Genomic DNA, 21,455 nt, shown 5'->3' with positions numbered 1-21,455 from the left:
CGGGCTCTCCCGCTTCTTATCGGTCCACCACCTCCCTGCGCTTGCGCATTCGAGCCGAAAGGTTTTCCTTTTCCGGGTCCCAACTGGTCTCGTCGGGCGCATGCGCCACTGCAGGTTGGCGGCTCGCGGCTCCTTCTTCCGGCCTCCCCCTTGGGTCGGCTCCCGCAGAAGCGGGGCGACCGCGGAGCCCAAAGCGAGTGACCTGTGACCCCGGAAGTGGACCTCAGGGTCCCGGGGCTCTCCCCGGGCCGGAACCGTGGGAGCCGTCGTCTGCACCCCCGGAGCACCCACCCCACGCCCACCTCTGGATGCCGCCGACCGGTGCCCGGCCCGTGCCCTGCGCCTGCCCGCCGGTCCGGCCCTTAGGAGCAGTTCTGGGCCGGGGGTGGGGGCCTGGACCCCACCCCTGATGCGGCTCCACCCCGGCTCTTGGGTCTCGCACCACTGACTGCCCTGGCCGGCCCCGCCCCCTGCCCGCACCCTCGCCCCACCGACCCCTCTCCCCCGCTGGGGGAGGCCATGGCGTGAGCGCGAGGTTGGGCCCCGGGGCCCTCGGGCGCCAGGCGGGGCATGGGCCGGGGGCCGCCCCCATGAGGGTCCCGGGAGGGGGGCGCGCGCAGCAGCGGCGGGGCCATGGGGTCGCAGGTGTTGCAGATCCTGCGCCAGGGGGTGTGGGCCTCGCTCACCGGCGGTTGGTTCTTCGACCCACACCAGAGCACCTTCTCCAACTGCTTCCATCTCTATGTCTGGATCTTCCTGCTCACCTTTCCTTTCTTGCTGTATATGGTGAGATGCTGCGGCCACCTGTAACTCGTGCCGGGGAAAGGGAGGGCAGATGTCACGAAGGGGTGCAACCTGGCAGGGATTCTGGGCTGTGGCTGGGGCGCTGGGGTGTGGGAAGAGGATTCACTGCGGAGTCTGGAGTGTGTGGAAGAGAGGCCAGAATTTCCCTGGCCTGGGTGACCTTGAATCTCACTTAATCTCATTCCAGTTATGCTGGAGATAGGGCTGCCTCGCAGGGTCTTTGTATTAGCAGCCGGCAGGCGTGATGGAGTTTAATGAATTTGTGTGTCCTAGTCCTGACTGTGGTGGTAGGTGGTAGGGACAGGGCTGTGTGAAGAGGGACCTGACTTGCTGCCGCCCCCAGGTCCTGCCCCCCAGCTTGATGGTGGCTGGTGTGTACTGCCTTGTGGTGGCTGTCATCTTCGCTACCATCAAGACTGTGAACTATCGGCTGCATGCTATGTTCGACCAGGGCGAGATTGTGGAGAAGCGCAACTCTACCATGGGGGACCCAGAGGAAGAGCCTGCCCAGGGGGACAGCAGTCTGCCCAGGTAGGCGGGGGCAGGGCCTATGCTGGGAATGGCGGAGTCTTGGTGCCTGGGCCTGAGCATTGGAGAATGAAGGGGCTTAGGGAACCTTGGCTTCATGAGCGAGCGGCCAGTTGTTCTTTGTGTTGGCCCTGGATTTGTAAGGGGGATCCCTGTGGAGGGAGAAGCAGTGGGGATGGCGGAGGACGAACTGTATGAAGAGAAAAGGGCAGCTCAAAGCTGATGTTCCTTTTCCACTGCTAGGGACCCCGGAGTGGAGATGACAGTATTTCGGAAAGTGAGTTCCACACCCCCTGTACGCTGTAGCTCTCAGCATTCCGTGTTTGGCTTCAACCAGGTCTCGGTGAGTGGCTCTGGCCCTCGGCCTCCCCCTCTCTTCTCCTGGGAGCCCGTCCTGAGCCCACTTTTTGCCTTGTTTGCTCCCTCATCCTTTTCTCTCTGCTCAGGAGCTGCTTCCCCGGATGGAGGACTCTGGGCCCCTCCGAGGTAGGTGGCTTCCCTTCAGGACTGAAGGTGGCGGTGCAGAACAGGGAGTGGCGCGTAGATGCCTCGAGGTCCTGCTGACGCCTCCGGGGCTGTGGTTGCAGACATCAAGGAGCTGGTGCGGGAGCAGGGCAGCAACAACGTGATTGTGACCTCAGCCGACCGAGAGATGCTGAAGCTGAGCTCCCAGGAGAAACTAAGTGAGTGGGCACGATGGGCAGGGGCGCAGGGAAAGACTGGGGTCTTGTCTTTGCGTCACCCCAGCTTTTGCTCCCTCGGCGCTCTCTCTGTCCTCTTAGACGGGGCTTTCTCGGGGTCCTGCTCCAGCTGGGCTCTCAAACTAGGGACCGCAAGACCCCCTTCGCCACCAGTTCCTTTTATGGAATTCCACTCTCTTCTCTTATGTCTCCTTTTGTCCTGACAGTTGGAGACCTTCCCCAGACGCCCCCAGGGGCTGCCCCCGACCCATCTCTCCCCAGCACGGACTCTTCAGAACGGTCTCCCCTGGCTGGAGAGGGAGCCCCCTGGAGCGGGAGCAGCGTGGCTGACACTCCCATGAGCCCCCTGCTGAAGGGGAGCCTCAGCCAGGAGCTGAGCAAGAGCTTCCTGACCCTGACCCGGCCTGACCGGGCCCTGGTGAGGACCAGCAGTCGACGGGAACAACGCCGGGGAGCGGGTGGCTACCAGCCCCTGGACCGGCGGGGCTCCGGGGAGCCCACACCCCAGAAAGCCGGCTCCTCCGATTCCTGCTTCAGTGGCACTGACCGCGAGACGCTGAGCAGCTTCAAGAGTGAGAAGACCAACTCCACCCACCTGGACAGCCCCCCCGGCGGGCAGGCCCCCGAGGGCAGCGATACAGACCCACCCTCGGAGGCCGAGCTGCCCGCTTCACCAGATGCCGGGGTCCCCTCAGACGACACACTACGTTCCTTTGACACAGTCGTAGGAGCAGGGACGCCTCCAGGCCCGGCTGAGCCGCTCCTGGTTGTGCGGCCCAAGGACTTGGCCCTGCTGCGGCCTAGCAAGCGGCGGCCGCCCCTGCGAAGACACTCCCCGGCTGGCCGTGCCCCTCGGCGGCCACTGCTCGAAGGCGGGGGCTTTTTTGAGGACGACGACACCAGCGAGGGCAGTGAACTGAGCCCGGCTTCCAGCCTCCGGTCCCAGCGTCACTATAGCACCGACAGCTCTTCCTCCACTTCCTGCTACTCTCCCGAGAGCTCTCGGGGTGCAGCGGGGGGACCCCGGAAACGAAGGGCGCCCCACGGGGCTGAGGAGGGGACTGCTGTGCCCCCCAAGCGGCCCTATGGGACCCAGCGGACGCCTAGTACTGCCAGCGCCAAAACTCATGCCCGCGTGCTGAGCATGGACGGGGCAGGGGGTGATGTCCTCAGGGGCCCCCTGGCTGGGTCCAAGGCTGAGCTGGAGGCCCAGGCGGGGGTGGAGCTGGCTGCGGGTGAGCCCGCTGTGCTGCCTGCCGAGGCCCGCAGGGGACCTGCTGCCAACCAGCCTGGCTGGCGGGGGGAGCTGCAGGAGGAAGGTGCCGTGGGGGGAGGTGAGTGCCGACTCCAGAGCTGGGGCGGGGCGGAGGGGGGTGTCTAGGTAGGGCCGGGGGTTTGGGCAAGGGGCAGCTGGAGTGGACCGGGTCAGAGTCAGCTCAGCGTCCGTCTCGGGCTGGTGGATGCAGACACAGCAATCTAGTGACGTCTTTGCTCAGAGAACTCGTGTACGCAGGGCTCCGATGGTGAGACCGAGGCAGAGACAGGCCCCTGTCTCCACATCCTGCATTTAGGACCTGACGTTTTTTCTCTTTGAGGACCCTCAGTAGCCACCCTCCTCCTCCAGGGCCACCAGTGGGCCGAGCAGAGCATGCCCTCGTTTCTAGGGGCCCGAGTGTTAGGTGACCTGGCTGGGCCGCAGAGCCAGCACATGGTCGGACGAGGCCTGACCCTTAGGTCCCCACAGGAGCACCTGTCCCTTCCCCTGGGCTCTGTCCAAGCCTCTGTCACTGATGTTCGGGGGCGGGGGGCGGGGGCTTTCTCTGGCAGCAGCCGAGGAGACGGGCAAGCGGGACCGCTCGAGCAGCGTGAGGCGGACGCAGGCGATTCGGAGGCGGCACAACGCCGGCAGCAACCCCACCCCCCCAGCCTCGGTCATGGGGTCGCCGCCCAGGTGAGCTCACCGTCTGTGGTTGGAGGGGGTGGGGGTCCAGCTGGCACTTGGTGGCACTGACCCCGGGGCTGACTTCCTCCCCCCAGCAGCCTGCAGGAGGCTCAGCGGGGCCGGGCCGCCTCCCACTCCCGGGCGCTGACACTGCCCTCTGCCCTGCACTTCGCCTCCTCGCTGCTCCTCACCCGGGCGGGCGCCACCGTGCACGAGGCCTGTACTTTTGACGACACTTCCGAGGGGGCCGTGCACTACTTCTATGACGAGAGCGGTGAGCCTCCTCCCTGAGTCCCGCGGCCGAGCCTCTGACCCCGGCGGGCCCTGCGCTCTCGCCCTTGAGGGTCATTGTCCCAGCAGCCGCGCTCACTCCATCGGGCACATGTAGCCCCCTGGGCCCCGTGGCGAGCGCTCACCAGCTCTTGGCTGCAGGCCCTCTCCCTTCCAGCGCTCGGTACCCAGGGGCCAGCCTGCCATCCAGGGGAACCCAGCACAGGGCTTTCCTTACCTGAGGGCCCTGGTGCCCCCGTGGGCTGGGCCTTGGCACTCCAGTCCCTGATAGGCTGCCTCGTGTCCCTCACCCTCGCCCCAGGCGTGCGGCGATCCTATACCTTTGGCCTGGCTGGAGGCGGCTACGAGAACCCCGTGGGGCAGCAGGGGGAGCAGGCAGCCAATGGAGCCTGGTGAGTCTCCTAGCTTGGCTCTTCTGGCACAGCGGCCAGTGGGCTGCCACTTCTGGGGAGTTTTTCCCTTCCTTCTGTGAGCTGGAGTGGGGGCAGCTCAGGCTTCTAGGAGGGGAGGGCGGGGGCAGCAGTGAAGGGCTGGTCTGCAGGGATCTGGCTCCCTGGCGCTTCCAAGCAGGAGGCCCCCAGGGCCTGGGAGAGAAGCACGGCTGCCCCCTGTGGATGCCCCTGTGTTCCTTCTGGGTGTTTGAGCAGCCCTCTTGGGACCGCAGTCATGGGCTGGCATTGACCTTGATCCCCCTCCGTTCCCGGGTTTGCGCACAGCTGCAGCCCTCACAGCCGCTGTTCCCACAGGGACCGCCATTCGCATTCCTCCAGCTTCCACTCCACTGACGTCCCAGAGGCGGCAGGTAGCCTGAACCTGCTGCAGCCTCGGCCTGTGGTCTTGCAGGGGATGCAGGTGCGCCGAGTGCCCCTGGAGATCCCAGAGGTGAGGGGCCAGCGGGCGGGGAAGGACCTGCAGGAGGGGGCGGGGTGGGGGCAGGCCTCCGAGCACTCGCCCAGGCACCGGGAAGGACGGGCTGCTCTGAGTGACAGCGCTGCTCCCTGTGCGGGCACCTGCACAGTGGGTGGGGGACATCCTGTCCAAGCTGGTGCGTGTCAGCAGAGTTGATGAGAGCACCTCTTCTTGCTCCAAAAAGTGTCTGATGCGAAGTGACTCACGTGGTCGGCTAGAGAGTAACGGGAGTGCTGAGAACACCGAGGCAGAGACTCAGGGTTTAAAGAACAGTCATAGACGTGGCACCCATGTGCCCAGGGCCACAGAGAGACCACGGGCAAGGCCCAGAAACCCCCCGTACCCCTTTCTGATGCATTTATTCTCCTTAACCATCATGTGGAGTAGCGGCGTTGCTCTTATACAGCTGCCAGCCGCCTCCGGAGACAAGGGCGTGCTGCTCTGGCTCTCTGATGTCCCCAGAGCCCAGCACAGGGACAGGCCCAGAGTTGTGTTCCATAAATACTTGTGGAATTAAAGACACAAGGAGCCCAGAGAGGCTGAGGAGTTGGCCCAGGGCCTCATAGCACCGGCATTGGCACCCAGGCCTGTCCTCAGGGCCAGCACTCTGTGTGCTCCAGAGTCGGGCGGTCAGAGTGATCTGGTGGTTCTGGGAGGAGGGTAGCATGTATGCCATGGGTCCCAAAGGATGAGATGGATTTCACTGAGCCCAGGAAGAGGAGGGAGATGCTGCCCGTCTCGGGGAGACAGACACAGGAGCTAGGAACTCTGGCCCCCGGTAGGCCCAGAAGTCCCCACGGCCATTGAGCCCCATCCTGGGAACCTGGAGGAAGGGGCAGGCCCCTGGATGGAGGGGCAGGGCCGATAGACGGTGGGGCCTTTCTGTGTCGACCAGCCAGTGTGTGCTGGGCGGGGGTGGCAGTGGACCATGCAGGGGTGAGGGGCTGATGACCGCGGCTGTGGGGACCGCAGTTTGACCTGCTGGACCAGGACTCCCTGCACGAATCCCAGGAGCAGACGCTGATGGAGGAGGCACCGCCTCGGGCCCAGCATAGCTACAAGTACTGGCTTCTTCCTGGCCGCTGGACCTCTGTGCGTTACGAGCGGCTCGCCCTACTGGCCCTGCTGGACCGGTGAGCCCACCCCCCAGCTGCCAGCCCCCAACCCTTGATCGTCCCTGCTCCCTGGCCTTCTGGACTTTGAACCTGTGGAGGCCGTCATAGCAACAGAGAACCTGCTGGGGTCGCTGAGGTTGCATGATGGGCTGGAGCCTGCAGTGGGATTGCTTAGGGTTCCTCTGGGTGCAGAGGGGTGGCCAAGTGGCTGGTGCTCTGGTCATTTCTTCTCTCCCAAGGCTTTACTTAAAACATCATCCCCGTCCAGCGTGTTGGTTTATTCGCTTATGTTTTCAATCCAATTAAGTCTCAGGACCTAAAAAGGCTCACGTAGCACCCAATCTAGCTTTCCCCTTTTGTGGGAGGAAACTGAGGGCCAGAAAGTTAGAGAAGTCAGTTGGTGTTTGTTGCCTGGGTGAATGATTTGGGCCTGGAACCCGTGTCCCGGCTGCCTGTCCTCTAGATTTCTCCTGTGACTGGTGTCACCTGTGTGCGTGGCGTGTGGGAGGGAGATGGGCAAATCCCAGAGTGGTGCCGCCTGAGGCCTTATGGTCTGGAAGGACAGCGACTGGAAGTGGGCCGCAGGGTAGCAGAGGGGTGGCTTCCTGGAGCAGGTGCGACCTGGCCCTGCCTTTGCGAGGGCATAGGTTCAGATAATCAGGGCGACAGCCGGCAGGGGCACAGTCCCAGACGAGGGTCTTGGTGTCTAGGTCCTGTGTCTGCCCCCAACCCCTTGCCCCGCTAGCGGGTGGGCAGGCGGGTGTGCTGACCCTGCTGTCTCTCCAGGACGCGGGGGCTGGTGGAGAACATCCTTGGTGTCGGCTTGAGCAGCCTTGTCGCCTTCCTGGGCTACCTGCTGCTGCTCAAGGGCTTCTTCACCGACATCTGGGTCTTCCAGTTCTGCCTGGTCATCGCCTCCTGCCAGTACTCTCTGCTGAAGGTCAGGCCTGGCTCCCTGCGTCTCCCTCCTTCCTTCCCGCTCTTCCCGAGGCCCGTCTTAAGCAGCTAAGATGCTTCAGATCCCTTGTAGCCACCTCCCCCGCATCTTACAAATCAGAGGACTGAGGCTTAGACCAGTCCAGTCTGGCCCAGTGGTGAAACTGAACAGGTCCCGGGGCCTCTGACCCGCCGCTGGGTACTGGCTCTTGTCGCCAGCATAGTTCCTGTCTCTTCCAGAGCGTGCAGCCCGACGCGGCATCTCCCATGCACGTGAGTACCCGCGGCGCAGCACCTCTCCCCAGGAGGCTCAGGAGAGACAGGGCTCCCTCACCGCCCCCATCACCCCCAGATCCTCGGCCCCTCTGCCCTCACCCTACCAAGCCTTCTGTCTTGCACCCAGGGCTGGGCCCGGGGCACGGGAGCGTGCGTGAGCCTGTGAGTGGGCGTGTGCATGTGCGAGTAGGGTGCTGGGTGGCGGGTGGAGCCGGGTTCCTCACAGGCCCGCTCCTCAGGGCCACAACTGGGTGATCGCGTACAGCCGGCCTGTCTACTTCTGCATCTGCTGTCTGCTCATCTGGCTGCTGGATGCCCTGGGCTCCGCTCAGCCCTTCCCGCCCGTCTCTCTTTATGGCCTCACGCTCTTCTCCGCCTCCTTCTTCTTCTGCGCCCGTGACGTGGCCACTGGTAAGACGGCAGGGCATTGAGGTTACCCGGGGGCAAGGCCCCGAGGGTGGGCCGAGGGGCGGCCTGCAGGCTGACCGGGCCTTCGCTTCCCCTCCTGGCCAGTGTTCACCTTGTGCTTCCCATTCGTCTTCCTCCTGGGCCTCCTGCCCCAGGTGAACACCTGCCTCATGTACCTGCTGGAGCAGATAGACATGCACGGCTTTGGGGGCACAGGTATGAGGCCCACGGGAGGTTGGGGGTGAGGAGGCGGGGCAGGGCCCAGGAAGGGTCGTGGCTCCAGCCCTTTGCTGCGCCTTCTCCCACATCCGCATGTGGGATTCTGAGAGGCCACCTCTTCCCCTCCCTTCCCTCCCATCCCCTCTCCAGGCAAGTGGTTTAAACCCAAGAAAGCCCGAAGTTCTGAGGGCCTCCCTGGGCTCGGGGAGCAGAGAGCACTGGGCTGGAGCGGGGCTCTGACGGGGTTCGTTAGCCTTTGGGAGTTGAGGGGAGCCGGGGCGTGGAGTTGGGTACCATCGGGTCGGTGTTTCTCTCTGCAGCTGCCACCAGCCCGCTCACTGCGGTCTTTAGTCTCTCTCGCAGCCTCCTGGCTGCTGCCCTGCTCTATGGCTTCTGCCTCGGAGCCATCAAGGTAGGGATGGCCTGGGGTGGGGGCCTTGCTGAAACCTGGGGGTTACTGGGACAGGGCCATGATTGGCTCAGTGTCTCCCCCGGGGATCAGAGGGTCGGGGGGTTGGCGGCACTCCTGGCCCCTGTGCTTATTCTCACACCGGTTCTCTCCCCAGACTCCTTGGCCAGAGCAGCACGTCCCTGTCCTCTTCTCCGTCTTCTGTGGCCTCCTGGTGGCGCTGTCCTACCACCTGAGCCGGCAGAGCAGTGACCCCACTGTCCTCTGGTGGGTGCCTGCATGTGCTTTTTTGTGTGCGTGTGTGCGTGCGTGTGTGAGTTAAAGGGTCTGTGGGTCTGTGCATGTGCCATCACTGCCTGTGCTGGAGCCTCTGGGGGAAGGGGCAGCCTCCACAGACCCACGCCCCTGGTGCTTCTCTTGCCCCCCAGGTCTCTGATCCGCAGCAAGCTCTTCCCTGAGCTGGAGGAACGGAGTCTGGAGACGGCCCGCGCCGAGCCTCCAGACCCACTGCCAGACAAGATGCGCCAGTCAGTGGTGAGGGCCCGGAGTGGAGGGTTCTAGTCACAGGATGGGGGGCTGTGGGTGGGTGTGGCCAGCCACTCGGCGGCAGGGGCACCCACGCTGGTGTTTCCCGGCCCTGCAGCGTGAGGTCCTGCACTCCGACCTGGTGATGTGTGTGGTGATTGCCGTGCTCACCTTCGCCATCAGCGCCAGCACCGTCTTCATTGCCTTGAAGGTTCGTGCGGCACAGGCCTCCCTCCCCTCCCTGCCCTCGGCCTTTGCCAGGGCCCGCTCACCCTGAGGGCCCGGGCAGCCGTGGCCTTGGGGCCTTCTCAGCCCCTGGCTGACCTGGGCCTGCCCCTGCTCGGCTGAGCCCCCGCCTGTCCCCCTCGCAGTCAGTGCTGGGGTTCGTGTTGTACGCGCTGGCTGGGGCCGTGGGCTTCTTCACGCATTACCTGCTGCCGCAACTCCGCAAACAGCTGCCCTGGTTCTGCCTGTCACAGCCTGTGCTGAAGCCGCTGGAATACAGCCAGTATGAAGTGCGCGGTGAGTGGCCCCAGCCCGGGCTGCGAGCGCTCCCCTCCTGCTCAGTCCGAGCGGACCTGCAGCCTGAGGGGGGCGTGGGCCACGCAGCTCAGTGCCAGCAGGGGGCGGCCTCTGCCCACACCTCCCTGCAGCCCTTCGCTGCCCTCGGTATCCTCCCGTGCCCACACTCACCCTGCCCTCTCCACCGTCTTCCCGCCTGCCTTTCTAAGGAGGTGGAAGAAGTAGAATTCCAGGCCTGGAAGGGCTGTGCTGCCCAGGATTACGGCCGGCTACCAGCGAACCCGATCAGCATTAGCACCTACTGAGCGCGGGTTGTGCTTTTTCCTTGGATTGTGTACCAAGAACATTCTCGGGCCAGTATTTGAACATCTGGACTTGTTACACGAAGGTCTGCATGCCTTCCTTTTTCAAACAATGAAGGATGTGGCCCACCTGGCTGCATCCCCAGGTAGCGGCCGTCAGCTCCAGCCAGGCGGCAGCCACCCCTTCGGAAGGGCCCTGCAGCTGAGGATCCTGTGAACTTGGGCCTCGCCAGCTGCTCTGACTCCAGCGGGCACTTGGGCTGTCTTCGTCAGCCTTGCTGTCACAGCCAGCCCTTCGGGCAGAACACCTGCCCTCGGCCCCCAAGACCCCCTACCTGGGCCCCACTGAGCGGTCAAAGATCAGCCGCTGCCCCCTCTGCCACCTGCTCAACGTCTCTGGGGACCCAGAGCACATCCTCGTGTCCTGGGGTTTGCCCTCCCTCTGGGTCCCTTCAGGGAGCACGCCTGTCCCGCTCTGCGCCGGGAGGGGAGCGTGGAGGGCCAAGCGCTGGACGGCAGTCCCACCTCCCACGTTTTGTTGCAGGCGCTGCCCAGGTGATGTGGTTTGAGAAGCTGTCCGCCGGCCTGCAGTGCATGGAGAAGTACCTCATCTACCCCGCCGTGGTGCTCAACGCGCTCACAGTGGACGCCCACACTGTCGTCAGCCACCCGGACAAGTTCTGCCTCTAGTGAGGACCACTGGCCCCCGGCCATCCCATCTCCATCCCCAGGTGACCCGGGGGGAAACTGAGGCCCAGAGAGGGAAGGAGGCCCATCTTGGTTGCCCAGCATGCTGAAGTAGGACCCTGGCTCCTGACGCCGTTGAAGGAGCCGCCTCTTTGAAAGCAGACAGGTCCCTCTCGTGTGTCCAGAGGGGGTGGTGACCTCTGTGGCCAGCAGAGTCCCTGGCCTGAAGGGGCAGGGCCTAGCCCGGCAGAGCCCAGGCCGGGGCCAGCAAGGGATGGACCCCCACACCCACTGCCCCAAGTCTGTGCCCGGCGCCTGACGCCTGTGCCTCGCCTGCAGCTGCCGGGCGCTGCTGATGACCGTGGCCGGGCTGAAGCTCCTGCGCTCGGCTTTCTGCTGCCCGCCCCAGCAGTACCTGACCTTGGCCTTCACCGTCCTGCTCTTCCACTTCGACTACCCGCGCCTCTCCCAGGGCTTTCTGCTCGACTACTTCCTCATGTCCCTGCTCTGCAGCAAGGTGAGCGGGTGGCTGCCTCGCAGACTCCAGGCTGTGCGGTGGGAGCAGAACATCCACCTCGCAAGGGAGACCTTCCCCGGAGGCCTCAGCCCTTGGAGCTGCTGCGTGCTAGCCCCACTGTGCGCCTTCGTAGCAGCTCCTCGAGGCATCGGGCCCGCCCAGGTTTAAGAGGTTAAGTGCCTTGACTCCCTGGGGAATGGGTGGCCAGCTGGGATATGAACAGAGGACCGTCCCCAGCACCGTACTGGAGGTCTGCAGGGAGACCGCGGCGTGGGCCTGAGCTTTCATCGCACTCACATTCCAGGCTGGGTTCTGGCCTGGCCTAGGATGTTGGTGACCTGGACTGTGGCCCCGTCTGAGGGCAGGGCCTGTGACCGTCTCTCACCTCTCAGTACCACGGTCGAGGCCCAGCCTCGTCACTGTGAGTGGCATGTCTGAGCCAGTCATTCGTCTGCTCTACCTCGTCTGAACCTCAGTAGTCCCATCTGGGAAATGGGACAGCAATAGGCGCTCCCAGGGTAGTTATATGATTAAACGGCTAATGCTCCTTGAGAGTGGTTGCTTGGTCTGGAGCTGCTAATGGTATCAGGTGCTTTGAGGGAGGTTGGGAGAGTCAGGGCTGGGAATGACCTTGAACTTGACTCCCTTGTGGGCAGCCCGTGGGGCAGCCCCAGGCTCTGAGTGGGTACTTGGTAGACCCCTGTCTGTGAGCGATCTGTGTATCTTTTACCTTCTCCCCTTTCCCGCCCTGCAGCTGTGGGATCTGCTCTACAAGCTGCGGTTCGTGCTGACCTACATCGCGCCCTGGCAGATCACCTGGGGCTCAGCTTTCCACGCTTTTGCCCAGCCGTTCGCTGTGCCTCGTACCCGGCCTGCTGCCTGCCGCCTGGGTGGGGGTGGGCGGGGAGGATGGGGCCTGGGTCGGGGGGTGTGGGGGGCTTGGCAGGGGCGGAGGGGTAGTGAGGGAGGCCAGGGTCCTGCGTACCCGCCACCTCCTTGACTCGTGCCCAGACTCGGCCATGCTGTTCGTCCAGGCCCTGCTCTCAGCGCTCTTCTCCACACCCCTGAATCCGCTGTTGGGCAGCGCTGTCTTCATCATGTCCTACGCGCGGCCTCTCAAGTTCTGGGAGCGTGACTACAAGTGAGTCATGGGACACCGGGCAGGTGCCCGGCGTGCCACTCAGAGGGACTTGGAGCGGAGGGGGTCGGCGGCACGGGAAGGTTGCTGGGAGAGAGGAAGGGGTTCGGAGCCCAGGCCGATGGGGCACGGTGGGCCGGCGGCACGGGTGTGAGTGCCGGGTGCGGCGGGCTTCAGTGAGGGGGCTGATCCACAGAGGCCTCGGGCTCATACCCTGGCTTTCTGGCTCTGTGGTTCTGGGTGAGTCCCTCACCCTCTGTCACGGGCCTGCTGTGGCACCCGCCTCAGAGCACAGGGGTGCGGGCTCCGAGGACGTGGTGGGTGGCTGGCGGGAACCATCATCTGAGCCCTGTGCAGCCTCGGTCTCTTGGCCACCTGTGTTGTCACCCTCTCTCTGAACAGCACTAAACGCGTGGATCATTCCAACACCCGCCTGGTCACCCAGCTGGACCGGAACCCCGGTGAGTACCTGGCCATCAAGGGGCTTTAGGGCAGGGTCTCCCTGGAAAGGATACCTTGCTCATGTGTCACTTTGTCCGTGTGTTCATCCACCCTGGGTCCCAGGCGCTGATGACAACAACCTCAACTCCATCTTCTATGAGCACTTGACTCGCTCGCTGCAGCACACGCTGTGTGGGGACCTGGTGCTGGGCCGCTGGGGCAACTACGGCCCCGGCGACTGCTTCGTCCTGGCCTCCGACTACCTCAATGCCCTGGTGCACCTCATCGAGGTCGGCAATGGCCTCGTCACCTTCCAGCTGCGTGGCCTTGAGTTCCGCGGTGAGCCACCGGGCTCTGCGTCTGCTCCAGCCCTCCTCTGCCCTGGTTTGCTGGGGGCCCTGAGCAAAGCCCCTTTCCTCCCTGGGCCTGGGTTTCCCAGAACAAACAGTGAGGCGGAGGGTCTCCTTGGCCCAGCCCTGCCCCTGCCCCGATTTTGGCAGGTCTGTAGTGAACAGCCCACTCTCTGGTCTCAGGCCTGGCCCAGGTTGGTGCCACGCATGAGCCCTGGTGAGTGAGCTGGCTCCTTACCCTCAGGAAGATGTGCCTGGTGGGGCCCGGCCCGGCCCAGCCCAGCCCAGAAGAGGTCCCCCAAGGGCAGAGGGGCTGTGAGCATAGCTGGGAGCAATAGGACTCTGGGCTTCAGTAGTTCCCTTTGTGGCATAGTGGACCCAACTAGTATCCAGCAGGATGCGGGCTCCATCCTTGGCCTCGCTTAGTGGGTTAAGGATCCGGGGTTGCCGTGAGCTGTGGTGTAGGTTGCAGGTGTGGCTTAGATCCATTGTTACCATGGCTGTGGTGTAGGCCGGCAGCTGCAGCTCCAATTTGACCTCTAGCCTGGGAACTTCCATATGCCGCGAGTGCGACCTTAAAAAAATAATAAATACGTGAATGAGGGACCAGGCCCTGTCCCCCCAGCCCCCACCCCAGTTCTACCCCACTGTGGCCGCTGGGAGTTGGGGGAGAAGGGGCTCGTTGGTGACGGTCCTTTAGGGATGGTCACTCACATGGCATCTCAGGGAGGTCCCTGGGCCCTCTGGGGGAGGAGCAGGCAGGGGTGTCGCCGCGGCCCCCTGACCCCGCAGGTCCCTGCAGGTACATACTGCCAGCAGCGCGAGGTGGAGGCCATCACAGAGGGCGTGGAGGAGGATGAGGGCTGCTGCTGCTGCGAGCCTGGCCACCTGCCGAGGGTCCTGTCCTTCAATGCCGCCTTTGGGCAGCGCTGGCTGGCCTGGGAAGTGACGGCCAGCAAGTACGTGCTGGAGGGCTACAGCATCAGCGACAACAACGCCGCCTCCATGCTGCAGGTCTTCGACCTCCGCAAGATCCTCATCACCTACTATGTCAAGGTGCGGAGGGCGGGGCGGCCGGGCGCCAGGGCTCCCCGCTGCTGAACGCGCCCTGGCCGGGAGCCTCCGGGGGGCCATCTCGGCCATCTGTGGGAGCCTGTTTTGCCCAAGGGGAGCAGAGGACTCCATTTAAGCATCCTCCAAGGTGCCACTGCTGAAGGGCAGGCTGGGCTCAGAGGCCCATGTGACTGTCACTCTGACAGAGGGGTGTCCGGGGTGGGGGACTCCCCATCCCCTCTCCAGGAGGCTCACGTGGGGCCGTGAGTACTGCGAGCTGGCGAGCAGCACGTGTGTGGATCCTCTCACTGGGCTTCTGGTCCTGAGAGGGACACTGCCAATGCCCGCCTTCCAGGCCACCAGCCCCCCCAGTGCTAACAGTGGTGGCACTAATGACAACCTTAGGGCAGCTGCCAAGCGGTGGTATTTACTGAGGTTCTGCCAGGGGAAGCCCTCCGACACCCTCTGATGTAGAAATTGGCTCACAGAGGGGCAAGTGACTTTGTCTGAGGCCCCAGAATCAGGAGAAAGTGCCAGAGCTAGGCTTAGCCCTGGACTGGCCTCGCTGTGCTGGGCTGGCACTCTGTGCAGAACCCGAGGCTCCCAAGGCCTGTTGAGGGCAGAGGGGGTTGGGGAGGCACTGTGTGGGTTCTAGGAAGCCTGCAGGGTTGTCTGCCTTGCTGTGCCTCAGCTCAGCCCCTGGAGAAGTGGGGATTGTTGCAGTCCTGTGAGGGAACTAGAATGCGGAGGGTCCCCCCCCCCCCGCCCGCTTGCTCTCTCAGCCTCTGCCCTGGGGCTTGTCACGGGCCTGGGAGCTGCGGTCTGTTGGAGCCCAGGTGAGCCTGCCCACCTGAGGCTCTCTGTAGGGCAGTCCTGAGCATTCCCCAGCTGTCCTTTGCCACCAAGGGACACTATTTGTGTCACTCGTCAGAGAAACGACTCTCTCTGCTGTTTTTTCCATCCACTCCTAGGGGAGGGTTTGCGAGCCCCCGACCTCCTTATTTTCATCAAGAAAGAGGCCGTGGTCCTGAGAGAGACATTCCCAGCCCAGGTCACCCAGGGTCACGATCCGTCCAGCTTCCTCTCCATCTCAAGAGGTGCCCCTGCCCAGGTCACCCAGCTGCCTCCCTGGACCTGGCTCAGGGCCAGTGTAACCTTCTCGAGGCTGTGCAGCGGGCCCTGGCCAGGCCCTGGCTGGCAGGCTCAGAGGATCACCTCCCCTGCCCAGCTCCTCGTCCCGAGGGGAAGCCAACCTGCCACCGCTGCCTCGATGGCTGGGCAGGATCGTGCCCATGTGGAGGGGCCTGGAGGACCTGGGGAGGGCTTTGCCCAGGACGGAGGGTGGGGTGAAGTTTGAAGGGATGAGTGGGGCTGCCGAGATGGGGCCCAGGGGAGGGAGGGCCCGGAGCAGATTTGGGATGTGTCCCGTCCAGCCCTCGGGCTGGGTGGACAGGCAGAGCCCTTCCCCTGCAGCTCTGGCCCTTCTCCGCCCCCCACCCCTCACCTTCCTGGGAGTCCCTAAGTGCAGTTGGGTGAGAAGTTCAACCCCCCGTGGCCGCAGAGACACAGGCCCCCACATCCACCTGCAGCTAAGCCTTGGGGTCCTCTTAGCATTTCTAAGCCCAGGCATGTTTGTTTGTTGTTGGATTCTTTTAATAGCCCTTGGGAGAGGCAGGGCCGGTGGAGTCAGCCCCTGTTACAGTTGAGGAAGCTGAGGCTCACAGACCCTCCCTTGCAGTTAGAGGAGAGGCCAGTAAGGATGCCGGAGGCTCATGAGGCTTCAGTGAGTTACCCCAAATGAAGCCGAGCAGAGCCTCACTCCCAGAAATGCTCGCGGATGGGCCCCGTTTCCCCTGAGAAGCTCTCTGAGGGCTGGCTCCCAGGATTGCTGGTTTCATAGAACACCATGTGCTGGCGAAAGTTCCCGAGGCACTTCTCTGTGTCAGGCCGCGTCCCCCCGCCAAAGGTCTTTTGGGGGCTGTGGTGGTGCCTGGACTGTAGAGAGCTCTCTGAACAAGGTCACTCGGGATCCCGTCTGCCTGGACCCTGAAGCTGTCCCACAGCCCTCCTGCCCGCATTCACCCTGTTAGGCTCCTGGTCCCTCTTCCTCATTTTGTTTTTGTTTTTTTAGGGCCACACCCACAGCATATGGAAGTTCCCAGGCTAGGGGTCAAATTGGAGTTACAGCTGCTGGCTTACGCCACAGCCACAGCCACAGCAGATCCAAGCCGTGTCTGCGACCTACACCACAGCTCATGGCAGTGCCGGATCCTTAACCCACTGAGCGAGGCCAGGGATCAAACCTGCATTTTCATGGATGCTAGTCAGATTCATTTCCGCTGAGCCACGACAGGAACTCCCCCTGCTTCCTTTTGATTAAAAGGACACTCAGCCCTCCCCAGACTGCCCACCCACCTGCCATGGCCATGGCTCTGCTGGGGCCAGGCTGCCAGCTACCAGGCAAGCCCCCATGTGTTAGAAACTGAACTGGTAAGCCCCCACCCAGGTCTCCCCAGGGAGCTATTTGAGGCCCTTGGCTCTTCCTGGCTTGCACTGTGGCCATTTTGCCCAGGCTCTTGGCCTCTCCGTGTTCTACCAGAGCCACCTTGCTGGACTGCCACTGCCAGGCACCCTCTATTCACGGCCAGCTGCTCCACTCCCCCAGCTCTGACTTCGGATCCCTGGCCCAGGCAGAAGACCAGCCTCAGCGGTTCCATCCCAGGGCAGCACATGGAATCCCAATAAGCTCATTGGCTGCCAACTGCTGGCCTCACTCTGTCCATCCATCCTGGCTGTGCCAGCTACCTGCCTCTCTAAAGCTCCTCCTCTCTGATTGGCCAGATCCCTACTTAAAAACTAGAAGACTCTCTGTCTCTCTCTTTTTTTTTTTTTGGCTGTACCCATGGCATGAGGAAGTTACCAGGCCAGAAACAGAACCTGAGCCACAGTGACAGCACCAAGTCGTTAACCACTAGGCCACCAGGGAACTCAACCAGCAGAATCTCTTAAGGGGTCCAGGAGTCCTGACTTTGGGCACAGATGCCTCTAGATTTTTTCTTTGGGGAAGCCCTGTGGCTGTCACACTTCAGTTACCTAAAGGGACCCATGACCTAGGGGCACTTAGGCCCCACTGGCCTGCAGGCCACCCGCTGCCTTAGCCTGACCTAGGGCCTGAGGTTTGGATCCCACAGCATTGAGGTATTGTGGGCCCTGGGGTTCCACCCCCTGCTGGCTGCTCCACTGTGTGACCTCAAGCAAGTCTGTTCTGTCCGAACCTCAGTTCCCCTTACAAACAGGGCAGGTAGGAAGAGGCCCGCATGCAAGCACTTGCCACAGCGCAGCACCTCCAGGGGACCCTCCGTGGGGAGGGGTGCTTCCTGTCTGCTTTCTCCCTCCTCCCTGGTGGAGAGAAGCGGAGCAGACCCGCCCACGGGGGTCAGGGAGCTGAGCTGGGACTCGGGATGGGTGTCCTCGGAAGCCAACTTCTGCCTTCTCTGTGGTGCCCTCTCCTTCAGTGGCCAGGGCAAGGCCATGGCCCCAGTCGCTGACCCCAGCCCTCCTCACAGAGCATCATCTACTATGTGAGCCGCTCCCCAAAACTGGAGGCCTGGCTCAGCCACGAGGGCATCGCGACAGCCCTGCGTCCTGTGCGGGCGCCTGGCTATGCGGACTCAGACCCCACCTTCTCGCTGAGCGTGGACGAGGACTACGACCTCCGCCTTTCCGGCCTTTCGCTGCCCTCCTTCTGCGCAGTGCACCTGGAGTGGATCCAGTACTGCGCCTCCCGGCGCGGCCAGGTCTGGCCACCCCTACCCTGGGGCTGCCCTCCCCGCCTCTACCCTGGGCCGCCGCCTCCCTTCGCCTGGGCCCCAGCCCCCACCCCAAGTTCCCTGGCCCAGGTCTGAGCTGGCTTCTGGGGACGGGGGTCCTTGTGCTGCAGCCTGTGGACCAGGATTGGAACTCGCCGCTGGTCACGCTGTGTTTTGGCCTGTGTGTGCTGGGCCGCCGGGCCCTGGGGACAGCCTCGCACAGCATGTCTGCCAGGTGAGTCCCCACAAGTCCAGCCAGGCCTTTCCCGCTCCCCTCCTCCACCTCCGCGAAGGGCTCGGGGGCTCTGACCGCGGCCCCCGGAGGCCACATCAGTCCTTCCTTCAGTGTGGCTCTTCTCCATGGGCGAGGCGCTTCCCCGCTGTGACCTCTGACCGTGAGGGATACGGGCAGAGGCTGACCTCCTTGTCAAGATGGGGAAACCGAGGCCCAGCATGGTCTCTGCTCCGACTGCTGCGTGTAGAGCCCGAGCTCAGGGCCCCAGAGCCCTGGGCGGTCACCTCGGCTCCTCTTCCGCAGCCTGGAGCCCTTCCTCTACGGCCTGCACGCCCTCTTTAAGGGGGACTTCCGCATCACCTCCCCACGCGACGAGTGGGTCTTCGCCGACATGGACCTGCTCCACCGTGTGGTGGCACCTGGGGTGCGCATGGCCCTCAAGCTTCACCAGGTAGGCAGCGGTGCACCCAGGCGGGGTGGCCGGGTGGCCGGTGGAGCCTCAGACCCAAGGCGGGGGCTGCTGACCTCAGCCTGCCTGTCATCCCTGCAGGACCACTTCACGTCCCCAGACGAGTACGAGGAGCCAGCCGCCCTGTACGATGCCATCGCGGCCAACGAGGAGCGGCTGGTCATCTCACACGAGGGCGACCCGGCCTGGCGCAGCGCCATCCTCAGCAACACGCCCTCGCTGCTGGCCCTGCGCCACGTCCTGGACGACGCCTCCGACGAGTACAAGATCATCATGCTCAACCGGCGCCACCTCAGCTTCCGCGTCATCAAGGTCAGGCCCCCCCGCTCTCCTCTGCCCCGGCCCCCGCCTGCCCGGCCGGCCGGCCACCCTCCTGACCCTGGCGTGTGGCCTCCGCAGGTGAACCGTGAGTGTGTGCGCGGCCTCTGGGCCGGGCAGCAGCAGGAGCTGGTGTTCCTGCGCAACCGCAACCCCGAGAGAGGCAGCATCCAGAACGCCAAGCAGGCGCTCCGCAACATGATCAATTCCTCCTGCGACCAGCCGCTGGGCTACCCCATCTACGTGTCGCCCCTCACCACCTCGCTGGCCGGCAGCCACCCCCAGCTGCGGGCGCTGTGGGGTGGCCCCGTCAGCCTGGGCGCCATCGCCCGCTGGCTTCTGCACAGCTGGGAAAGGTGCGCTCCGACCCCACCACTGGCTTGTGAGGTCCATGGGGCGAGAAGCAGAGGCTCCCTCCTGGGTCTGACTGAGGGAGTGCGGGAGCCAGGCTTGAGCCCTCAGGGCCCATCCAGCTGCACCCCCTGCTCCCCTCAGCCCGAGCTCAAGGTGGCCTTTGGCCTTCAGTGCTTTCCTCAAAAGCCCTGGCAGGCAGGCGGCAAAGTCTTCTAGAAACAGGACCCTGGGGCTCCGAGATGTTAGGTGACTTGTCTTGGGTCGGGGGCCTTTGCGTCTCCCCTCCACCTCCCAAGCCCCCACCCCCGCCAGTCTCTTCTCTGCCTCCTCCCGCAGGCTTCACAAGGGCTGTGGTGCCGGCTGCAACAGCGGTGGGAACGTGGATGACTCAGACTGCGGCGGCGGTGGCGGCGGCAGCGGCTTGACCTCTCTTGCCAGTAACCCTCCCTTGGCACAGCCCACACCTGAGAACACAGCAGGTGAGCAGGCCGGGCCTGGGCGAACCAGTGAGTGAGGAGGGAGGCCTGGCCCACGAAGGTCTCTGCCTCTTATCTGTCTCCCACAGGCGGCGGCGACCAGCCCCTCCCACCAGGCCCTGCCTGGGGCCCGAGGCCCTCCCTGAGTGGCTCTGGTGATGGGCGTCCCCCTCCTCTGCTGCAGTGGCCGCCCCCTCGGCTCCCTGGACCGTCCCCTGCTTCGCCTGCCCCCACTGAGGGTCCCAGGCCCTCAAGGCCCCCTGGCCCTGGTCTCCTTAGTTCTGAGGGTCCCAGCGGGAAGTGGAGCCTGGGGGGTCGGAAAGGGCTAGGGGGATCCGAGGGGGAGCCAGCCTCAGGGAGCCCTAAAGGAAGCACCCCCAAATCTCAGGTAAGGTTCTTATGGGAGGGTCAGGTCCCGGGCAGCTCAGGTCTGCTCTCCCACCAACCTCTCTCTCCTCCCCAGGCGCCCCTAGACCTCAGCCTCAGCCCGGATATCAACACCGACGCCTCGCCCTCCAGAGCCGCACAGGACTTTCCTTGCCTGGATGGCAGTGCTGCTGAGAGTGGCACGCCCACGGGGGCCCTGGGCGACTGGCCTGCGCCTGCTGAGGAGCAGGAGAGCCCAGCTGCCCAGCCCCTGCTGGAGCATCAGTACTGAGTGGCCCGGTTCCCGCTGGGTCCTCGCCCTGGATTCAGTAACTTGGACCCCTGGCCTTTGGGTCTCTCTACTGGACCACAGAACTGAGTGGCTTTGACTCCCACATGTGAACCCTGACCTCTGGCTGCCTTAGCCAGAGCACCAGAACTGAGTAGCCCAGACTTCTGACCTTGACCCCTGATCTCTCATCCCTAATCCAGGGCCTGGGCTCCCAAAGGCAGGCAGCCTCCCAGCCAGGCCCAAGAGCCAAACCCATGGGCTGGTCCCCCTTCAAGCCCATGGCCAGGACTGCCTTGGCTTGCACTGCCTGCAGGGGTAGCCCCCTGACCTGGACTTGGGGCTGATATGTGGGAAGGGAAGGTTTCTTTTTTTTTTTTTTTTCTTTCTTTTTTTTTTTCGTGCTTCGGAGACACCAGAATTAATAACACTATTTTTGATTTTGGTTGGCAGTTTCTTCTATCTGGGGACGTTTGGGTGGAGGGGAGAAGAGCTGGCTAGGTCAGGGTAGATGAGCACAGAAGAGGGCATGAGGGATGTGGGTCTGGGTTATGACAGGGTCAAGGTTAGACCAAGGTGAGGTGAGGTTCAAGTAGGACGGGATCCTTTCCCTCAGGAGCCTGTTCCCTTTTCAAGCCTTGATCTGAAGTTTGCATTCCATGTCTCAGCATGAAACGTCCAAAGAGTTGCAGTTCCTACGCTTACCAGCCTTGACCCTGGCCAGAGCCTTTCTCTGAACCTCAGTTTCTTCAGTATAACATAGTTGACCCCTGGGTTCTAAGGGTACACGAGCGCGCGTGTGCAGAGCAGGACCCGGTGCTCGTGAGTAGTGGCGCCTGCTGAGCCCTTGCTGTGTGTCAGGCAGGAGCTGAACCCTTCGGTGTCCTCGCCCCAAGTCGGTTAGGGAGGCAGGTACACTTGTTCCGGTTTCTCAGCCGAGGGCTGAGGTCGGACAGTTCGCTGGGCTGGGCCTGTCTCAGGGCAGGCGCTCAAACCCCGCGCGGGGCTGACCACGGCCAAGCCTGCAGTCCCCGCCCGCCCCGCTGCGCTTCCCGCCGCGGCCGGC

At 63.7% G+C, this 21,455-nt stretch overlaps 1 protein-coding gene across 9 annotated transcripts; it reads left to right on the top strand.

The window, feature by feature from the left end:
• PCNX3 (pecanex homolog 3 (Drosophila)) lies at positions 115–20,835 on the top strand. Of its 9 annotated transcripts, none has more exons than XM_021082833.1 (35): positions 117–786; positions 1,148–1,335; positions 1,576–1,675; positions 1,779–1,818; positions 1,920–2,015; positions 2,240–3,367; positions 3,861–3,984; positions 4,071–4,249; positions 4,568–4,658; positions 5,013–5,148; positions 6,187–6,308; positions 7,077–7,230; positions 7,467–7,499; positions 7,742–7,913; positions 8,016–8,126; positions 8,450–8,541; positions 8,696–8,805; positions 8,967–9,072; positions 9,182–9,274; positions 9,435–9,585; positions 10,432–10,576; positions 10,914–11,091; positions 11,846–11,954; positions 12,103–12,232; positions 12,632–12,690; positions 12,794–13,009; positions 13,823–14,076; positions 17,640–17,870; positions 18,014–18,117; positions 18,421–18,568; positions 18,668–18,898; positions 18,986–19,260; positions 19,595–19,737; positions 19,824–20,122; positions 20,198–20,835. In XM_021082833.1, exons 1-35 carry the CDS (start codon positions 634–636, stop codon positions 20,390–20,392), a joined length of 6,096 nt encoding a protein of 2,031 aa, XP_020938492.1. In that variant the 5' UTR covers positions 117–633; the 3' UTR covers positions 20,393–20,835. The 9 variants fall into 9 exon arrangements, with proteins under 9 accessions (XP_020938486.1, XP_020938487.1, XP_020938489.1 ...); XM_021082832.1 differs by having other exon boundaries at positions 6,148–6,308; XM_021082827.1 differs by having other exon boundaries at positions 115–786; positions 3,864–3,984; positions 6,148–6,308; positions 19,595–19,738; positions 19,822–20,835.

The sequence above is a fragment of the Sus scrofa genome, chromosome 2, assembly GCF_000003025.6.
Source record: "Sus scrofa isolate TJ Tabasco breed Duroc chromosome 2, Sscrofa11.1, whole genome shotgun sequence".
Taxonomy (NCBI): Eukaryota; Metazoa; Chordata; class Mammalia; order Artiodactyla; family Suidae; genus Sus; species Sus scrofa.
The sequence above is the reverse complement of the archived record's forward strand: the minus strand, read 5'-3'. Positions and strand labels throughout refer to the sequence as shown.